General features: G+C 34.0%; 1 protein-coding gene across 7 annotated transcripts; it reads right to left on the reverse strand.

Annotated features, from left to right (window-relative positions):
* Nucleotides 1–394: 394 nt before the first annotated feature.
* LOC111374610 (lipid phosphate phosphatase 2-like) lies at nucleotides 395–7,581 on the reverse strand. 7 transcript variants are annotated; one of them, XM_022997305.1, is made up of 9 exons: nucleotides 7,278–7,580; nucleotides 5,755–6,460; nucleotides 4,742–5,013; nucleotides 4,526–4,613; nucleotides 4,317–4,426; nucleotides 4,146–4,239; nucleotides 2,919–3,107; nucleotides 2,758–2,817; nucleotides 395–741 (listed from the first exon to the last, which is right to left on the reverse strand). In XM_022997305.1, the coding sequence occupies exons 3-9, from the start codon at nucleotides 4,955–4,957 to the stop codon at nucleotides 548–550; spliced, it is 951 nt and encodes a 316-aa protein (XP_022853073.1). In that variant the 5' UTR covers nucleotides 4,958–5,013; nucleotides 5,755–6,460; nucleotides 7,278–7,580; the 3' UTR covers nucleotides 395–547. The 7 variants fall into 7 exon arrangements, with proteins under 7 accessions (XP_022853073.1, XP_022853079.1, XP_022853077.1 ...); XM_022997311.1 differs by lacking the exon at nucleotides 5,755–6,460 and having other exon boundaries at nucleotides 4,742–4,957; nucleotides 7,278–7,581; XM_022997309.1 differs by lacking the exon at nucleotides 5,755–6,460 and having other exon boundaries at nucleotides 4,742–4,966; nucleotides 7,278–7,581.
* Between the last annotated feature and the right edge of the window lie 1,148 nt (nucleotides 7,582–8,729).

An 8,729-nucleotide genomic window follows, 5' to 3' on the forward strand; every position in this document is an offset into this window, starting at 1 on the left:
AGAGAGAGAGAGAGAGAGAGAGAGAGAGAGAGAAATTTAGTAGATTAATTTAATTTAATAATATTATTGTTAATATTAAAAAGCAGAATTATGACATGAATTTTGAATAAACTTTAGTTTTAAATCTCATTTTTGAGGTTGGAAGTTAAAAACCCCGTGTGGGGGTAATTTCCTCTTTATCAAATCGACCATATAAATCAAATCTATTTTTACCATCTTTACATTAACAAGACTCCAAGCTCAATAACCTTTCCAGTCATTTAACTTCCAATTAGCACAATCATATATCCGATAGAATAGTTGTGCTGCACCTTTTATATTTCGCTCATAGAAGACCCGTTCAATCAGCCAGGAAGCGACTCCCTCTCCATCTAGATTTACTTTAGGCAGTACGGACGTAAACAAAAATAATTAACATCTAATGACAGTTCGATCAATCCAAGTAAACAATCTTTCATGTTAGGGTACTTAAAGATGCAAAGAAAAGTAACCTTGATCTAATGCAGTACAAATTCCCGTGATTTTACCCATTTGGGCAGCACCATATTCAATTTCTTCTCCCATTTTCCATGTCTTCGAGTATTGAGCTTGAGTCTCGTACATTGGCATCTGGTGCAGATCTGATAGATACACTCTCAAATTCTGACTGCCTAACTGTAAGAGCATTAGCATTGGTTGATGATGATTGGTTGCCATTTCTCGAGTCTGCCAGCATATTGAAATATGCATGGGGTGCCCAACCTGCATAGCCAAGAAAGTTGTTAAGAATGTACCGATAAAATTCAGCTATACAAACATTGCATTAGGGTTCCTGTTCTCATGGAATGATGGAAGGGCACTGCGGAGGAGAAAACACGCAGTAAACTTCCAGCAGAGTGGTTTATTGGCCCTGTGATGTGATTATTGAATATTGTGGCAATGGTCTGCCATTACAGTTTACTTGAAAATTTTCAAATCTGACAGTCAATACGATGATTCCACCCCTCAATTTAATCAGAAAAAACAGAATTATAAACTTGATAATTTAAGTGAGCTGCAGAGAAGCTCTACAGGTGATTGAGGCCATCCTCTGTCCTAGGAAAATGACTCTTATTCCATTCAGACCGTTTTACGCTCACCTAGTTAAAATTTGAAGACGAGGAATTTACAAATTGAGAAAATTATGTAAGCTAAGCTAAATTAACCCTTGGTCAATATCCTATTCCTAGTATAGGAGACAGAAGCATTCATAGCCAATTTGAAGTAACTGAAATTCTCCTAGTTAAGTTTTCAAATCTCGCTTGAATCTATCACTAAATTCTTACTTCAAGTAATAAATCGCAAAACATGCATACTTTCAGAGGAAAAACATGAATTTTCTTTTATACATCAAACATTAGTAGAGAACATAAGGGTTAATAGCACCAAACGTCCCTACATTTCATTTTTTTGTATTTTCGTCCATATTTCAACGTTTCGTTACAGAAAACGTCATTTTCACTATTTTTTAATGTAAAATGACCACAATTCCCTCCTATTTAAATAAAAAAAAAAAAATAAAGAATAAATTACAATCTTACTCCAAAATGTTTTAAAAAGTGCAAGTGAGTCTAAATAATTATTAAAAGCCTAATAGCACAAAACGCTCCCACATTTGGCATGTAGTGTGCAAAATGTCCCTACATTTCAAATTGGTAAAAATGAAGTTTTCCGCAATAAAACGTGGAAATAGGGATGAAAATGCAAAAAATAAAATAAAAAATGTAGGGACGTTTTGTGCTATTAACCCTTATTAAAATAAAAAAAAATAAAAAATAAAAACTCTTTTCTTCTTCTCCAAATGGGACTGCCACGTTAGAAGTGAAAAAACTCCGACTAACCATCGCCCAAACCGCCAAACCTCCATATTGCTGAACCATCCGTTGATATTTTAAAACCATGAAGAGAGGCGCCCTGGTGAGTATATTCGATTGATTGTTGGAAATAAAATGGGTCTCTCCTAAACAGATGACGTCACCAGTATTTGCATTCGCGAGTTGGGTATTTTGGCTTACAATTCCTAACAAATCTATTGGTATGAAGGTTATAATATTGGATGGTATGTGTAGAGGGAAGTGAGGGCATTTCGGAGATATGGTGGTCCAGCAATTTGGGGCTGTGGTTTGTTGGAGTGTTTTGGCTCCTAAGGTGACTAACCCATTTGGAGAAGAAGAGGAAAAGGGGAGAGAGAGAATTTTTTTTAAAAATATTTTAATAAGGCCTAATGACACAAAACTTCTCTACTTTGACGCTTATTGCAAAAAACGTTCTTACGTTTCAATTGTTTTGGCATTTTCATCCCTATTTCCACATTTTATTGAGAAAAACATCATTTTTATCAATTTGAAACGTAAGGACGTTTTGCACACTACTAGCCAAACATAGGGATGTTTTGTGCTATTAGGCATTTTAATAATTATTTGAACTCATTTTCACTTTTTAGAACATTTAGGAGTAAGATTGTAATTTATTCTTTATTTTTTTTATTTTTTATTTTTTTGTTTTAGTTAAATAGGAGAGTATTTTGGTAATTTTACATTAACAAATGGTGAAAACGACGTTTTCTGCAATGAAACATTGAAATAAGGACGAAAATGCAAAAAAATGAAAAAGAAGTATCCAACGTAGAGGCGTTTTGTGCTATTAACCCAAGAACATAATATAATTCAGAACAGAAAGGAAGTTTAGTAGGTGAAACAATTAGAGTTAATAATTCTAGGATGGATGCGAGAAAAATACCATCTACGTGATATGGTGGTGGGAAGAATTGCAAGTAACAAAATGAAGCAATTGTCATCCCTGCACAAGGAGAGGCAAGTAGAAAAGATTGCAAATAAATATACTAGTGGAGAACATATAAAACACGTCATAAGACTAGACTCCATTCACATCATGCATACCTAATAGACCCCCGGTAAATACATCTTCCCAATGGTGCCAATAATCATCAACTCGTGAGATTCCAACTAATGCAGCAACGAGTAAGGGCAGGAACGTAATGCAGAGCTTCGCAACATGGCCCCTACGGTCAAATACTCTAATTTTCCCTGACAAGTACCAGGCTAGAAAGCCAAGACCAGCAAAAGACCCTACAGTGCAATACTCCAAATGTCATTGAACTTCTATGTCTTTAGGTTAGAAACTCACAAGGCTAGCTCCAATAGCGAGGTAAACCTGTTAATTGGAACATGGTATAGACATTGGTGCATATATGCATCAAATTATTTTCGTGGAATCTCTAAATCCAGGATATATGGACAAAACCAGATATTAATTATAGTCATTTCATTGTAAATCAAACTAGATATAGGACAAATCAAGCATTGCATGCTTTCATGATCAATATATGGTAAAAGGCTGCAAGCCAACTTACCATAGATGAATCATACAGCTTTGGACTTCAAAATAAATTATTAGATGCCAAAGAACCTGCTCATGCTTGTGGATTGAGAAATATATATAATTTGTCCAAGTTCTATTAATGTAAACGTATACAAGGAATTTCTGCAACTATAAGAGCCTGTTTCAAATATCAGAAAGTTGAATGACCTAGCACAAGGATACGTAAAACTGTTACTCTTGCAGTAATGTCGATAAGCAATCTAGTATATGAATACCTAAAACGGGTATTTCAGTAATAATATGGATTTGAAGTTCATAGATACTCCTCAAAATAGATATACAGAAGTTAACCACAGCAAATAGCTTAGCCCTAGAAAAAGCCAAATTTAATTTTCTGAAATTTCTTGTTAGTAGAATTAACTAATTTATAAGACGCAATGCATCAAAAAAACTACATAAAATATTAACTTGGACTAAAGCTGAAAGAGCAATAATAAAGAAAGTGACCGAGTTCAATTAATTAATATACAGACATAGATATGTAATGAAAAGAAAAATCAATTAACTTTATACATAGCAGGACATCGTCGTAAAAGATCAATTAGATGCACACATATATGATATGCATACATGTATGTAATTCGTCATACTAACAACATTTCCAATGTCAATAATATTTGGGTCTAACCACATATGTACAGCACTTCAAATGGACTTGTAACGAGTAAGCAAACATTGTAGATTGCAAATGCCAACACAGGCAATGACGTGGTGAGTATACTCACAGGAAGTATGTCCGCTAGGGAAACTTTTATGTCCTTCTTTGATGACACTCTTCAATCCAGTACACTGGACATTCCTTGTGACAGGATGGAACACCTATCAACATAATTGACATATATTACTTACTGAGAAAGCTAATGTCAAGAGTTTAAAGTTAAACCATGAAAACTCACCCCTTTTCCATCAGGAAAGCAACGCCAAAAGAAGTCCGGACGAGGACGACCAACAGCATCTTTAATTGCATCAGTAATAACACCAGTAACAAGTACAGAAAACAAGAGGCCTGACAGAGTATACAGTAAACATCATTGCATTCTGCATTCTATAATATTCACCTTTAATGGGAAAAACAATATTTATTTTGGAAAAGAAAGAATAATACCCAATATAGCTTGGTGCAAATCGTAGACATCGTGTCTAATAAAGTAGAAGACTATAATGACAATGGAAGGCAATATTATTGCAATCATCTGTTAGAAATGAAAAAGGAGAAATGGTTATAAAACTTTCTCAAGAGAAGGAAAACGAAGGAAACTTCTCCTAACAGTATATCTACATACAACATGTTCATTAGTAATGTTTCTAAAAGACAGCATACCGGAACAGCCCAGAACGGAACAGTATTGTCTTGCAATGGGTATTTCAGGTCTGTCATCATCTCCTCTCCAACAAATCGATGGAATGGTTCTATTATATTTAAAATGATCTCTATTACCACAAGCATCAATAGAATAAGCCAATCATGCATGTGGAATCTTGCTACTTGCACTCCATGAGATTTTATCGTGTGGGCACCCAACTGTATCTCTGGCATCTTCACCAACTAAAACAAATCTCAAGTAATTATTACTTGACGTCAACAGAAACTTCCTAATAAGAAGTAAAAAAAAATATCAATTCAAATCTTAACATTAATGGACAGGGTGACCAGAAATTTCGAGTGACCAATATGAACTCAAATAAAAAATTAAAAAATATAATGAAACAATACAAACACAGAGAATACTCATACTGATAACACTATTCAAAGTTTTTTTTTTTTTTTTTATTATTTTTTTTATTTTTTTTTAAAGTTTTGTTTGGTCTTTTTTGATAGTATATAGATATATTCATTTTAGCTCTAAAATATATAGCAATTAGAAATGCCTTCAGCAAAGGTAAATTTAAGGTAGTTCTCATTGCTCTTTCTTAGCACACAAAAAAACCAAGTCTTTGTTTTAGTAGAAATGAAGCAAATATAGTAGCACATCCATTATTTCTAAAAAAAAAAAAAATAAACAAATTAAACTTGATACAGATTCAGCTTTGCTTTACTCTAGGTTACCATTTCATTTTCATCCATGATCCCCATTCTCTCTTAAGTTTGGCACTTTGGTCCCCATTCAACATTTATCATCATTTAGGTAATGAAACTTAAACTTTCACAACTAATAGATAACTTGTCAAATTTAAGATGAAAAGTAGCCTTAAATCCACTCGTGGTTCACATGTGATTATGAATGATCCTCGAAAAGACAAATCTACCCTCATTTCCAGAGAACCATAAAGTGAATATTAAAAAAAGTTAGAAAAGGAAGAAAGTTTAGAAACGCAAACTTCAATCTTCCCCACCTTCGACCACTTCTATCATAGGCATAGTCCCCTTCCTCGACCTGACAAGTGGGTTTCCAGATGAGTCCGCAGCAGAGTGGCATCCAAACACCTTATAATGTGGCACTAATTCTAATTTCTGCGATCTCCATTCTTTTGTGGCCATCACCAAAGTAGAGATGAAGATGCAGAAACTCAACACTCCAGTAAGCCCTCTGAATCTCCATATACATACATTGGAAAAAATCTTGCACCGTACCATAATTATCCAGAGATTGAGGATAAAATAAGATCTCAAAATTAGAGAACACATCAGATTGTGAGATCCCGTAGCTTGAATGATTTTTGGATTCATCATTTTTTGCGCCCAACTAATCAGTCTGTTCTGGGTTTAATAACTTCGACTAATACCTCAAATTAATACTTTATCTAGCATCCCCTCAATACATATAAAATGATGTTGTGCAGCTTAATCAGAAACCTTACACAAACCCAAATAAAACTTTCCCTTTTTCTATCAAATTTTCCAATTTTAACATGCTCATTCCTGGATCCTGTTCTCAACCAAGTGGAAAGATAGAACTAGATGAAATCAATGTCAGAAAATGCCAGGTATTTAGACAGATTCCGTCAACCAAAAATCCCGATCAGAAGACGTGGGCAGGGTTAAGTACCACATGAAAGGAATGCTCAATTCAGGCTTTCAGAAAGATCCATAGATTCTTGCCTAGAGACACGTCAGAGATTATTGAAGCAACTAAAACTAAATAATGACACTAAGCGAAACAAGCATTGAGAACAGAAGTGTTCTATGGTATCATGGTAAGAAAACATTACCATTTATGGCGAGAATCAGAAAGTATGGTCCTCTCATGAATAAAAACTAGTGAAGCTTAGATAATCTCAAATTGCAACAAACCCAAACCCAGGTGGAAAAGGAAATACAAAGAAGCGTTAACCAAAAAAAAAAAAGCTTATTAATTATTTTAAAACATAAAAAATATGACTGAGTTGACTCAATTTTCAAGCTCGAAAACTTTGCATGTTTTTAATATTAAACGGAGATTTGGCAATCCGAGGGTATTTAAGTTCACATGTTATGTTCACATTGCAATAATTATATGGTAACAAAATAAATAAGAATTTTTTAGAAATATTTTTAAAACTTATTTTGCTATAGCCAGCATATTGCGATGGTAAGATCTCCACTCTCATTATCTTAAATTTACTAGTTCGGAGAGAAACCGAAATATTAGGAAATTTAGGGTCAATTCTTCAAAATTATGCTTCTGGCCAGACAAACAGAACTTTAGAAAAGCATAACTGAATTAAAATTACACAAATTCAATTTATACAAAAAGAAAACAATTTAAAACTTCAATTCCCAAAAGCATCACTAATAAAGTTAAATATGAATAGAAAAAGTAGATTCAAAGCAACTAACTGTTCAAACCTTAAAAAAAAAAAAAAAAAAATCCTTCCAGAAATTGTAAAAATTTACAGAGAAAAAATAACTAAAACAGAACAAGATTACGAGAACTCACCCTGAGAACTGTAAATTTAGTGTTGAATTAAAATTGCAAGAAATTTTCTCTAACTGACGAGAAAAAGAACAACGAAGTGGAAGTAAACAAGTAAAGAGGTTTCTTCACCAAATCCATTTAACCATCTCTGTTTACTGTCGTTTTCAATTGGAATTCCCAGAAAGAGAGAGTGTGCATTAAAGTAATGAGGCTTCACTGTCTTCTGGAAGAAGTATAAAAGCGAAGAGATAAAAAGGGTGGAGGATTTGAATTAAAGTGGAAGAAAGAACAATTTTTAAGCACCAGTTTGACACCCATTAAATCATTTGAGTTTTGTGATAAGCGTACTGGGAAAATTCTTAAGACTTATTTCAAAATTAAGATAAAAGATTTAAAATTTTAAAAATTAGATATTTATTAAAAATTATTTTTGAAATAATTAATTAAAAATATATTTTATAAATTAAATATAATGTCACAATTTTATACATGAGGTCATAAATTATCGAATTAATTGATTATAAATAATTTCTCAATTACAATTAAAAAATTTATAGCATGAAATTATTTCATGATCACAAATTTATCAAATTAATTGGCCACATATTATTCCTTAGTCACAAGATATTAAATTAATTGACCACAAATTATATTTAGGTCACAAATTCTGAAATTATTGGTCACAAAACGAACAAATTTTTAGGCCACACATTATTTATTGATCATAATTTATCTATATCATTGATCACATATTGTTTATGGTTCACACCTTAACCAAATCATTCGTGACCACCACCAACACTTGTGACCACAACCTCACTACTGCCACCAATCACCTCACCACTAAAATCATCATTGTCAGACCACCACCACCTCCCGACAACAAAACCATCATCTCAAATACAGTAGCCAACATCACCACCACCACCCACCCATCCATAACCATTGTGCCTCCACAACCACCACCACTAAAGAATCAGATTCAAAATTATTACAGTCATCGCCACTACCACGCCACCACTGCTGCAACCGATCCACAACTATAGCCGTCACCACCACCTCTCACCATCACAGCCCACCAAAAATCACAACTATCATCTCTTCTATCTCCATCTCCACAACACCACCCCTCACCAAAAATTCTCCAATCGCCATTATCACCACCACGACCTCAACAAATCTACGGCACTGTAATCTTCACACAAACCTCTAGTGTCATATGCCACCAAGAATGGTTGCAACACCTTGCACAATGCTACAACTAGCTTAGAGTGGCGGTGCCTTTACCGTAGTAGCATGCATTGTCGCTCAGAGGTCCAACTTTGATAGAGAGATGGTTGGAAGAGAAGAGAGATTCTGGGAAGAGAGAGAGATCTGTCTCCAGTAGAGTGGTAGAGAGAGTTTGTGGGAGAGTGAGAATAGATAGGTACAGAGAGAGAAAAAAGAAGATGGAGATAGGGTTTGGGAAGGATC

Source organism: Olea europaea, unplaced genomic scaffold (genome assembly GCF_002742605.1).
Source record: "Olea europaea var. sylvestris unplaced genomic scaffold, O_europaea_v1 scaffold1264, whole genome shotgun sequence".
In the NCBI taxonomy this organism is placed as follows: Eukaryota; Viridiplantae; Streptophyta; class Magnoliopsida; order Lamiales; family Oleaceae; genus Olea; species Olea europaea.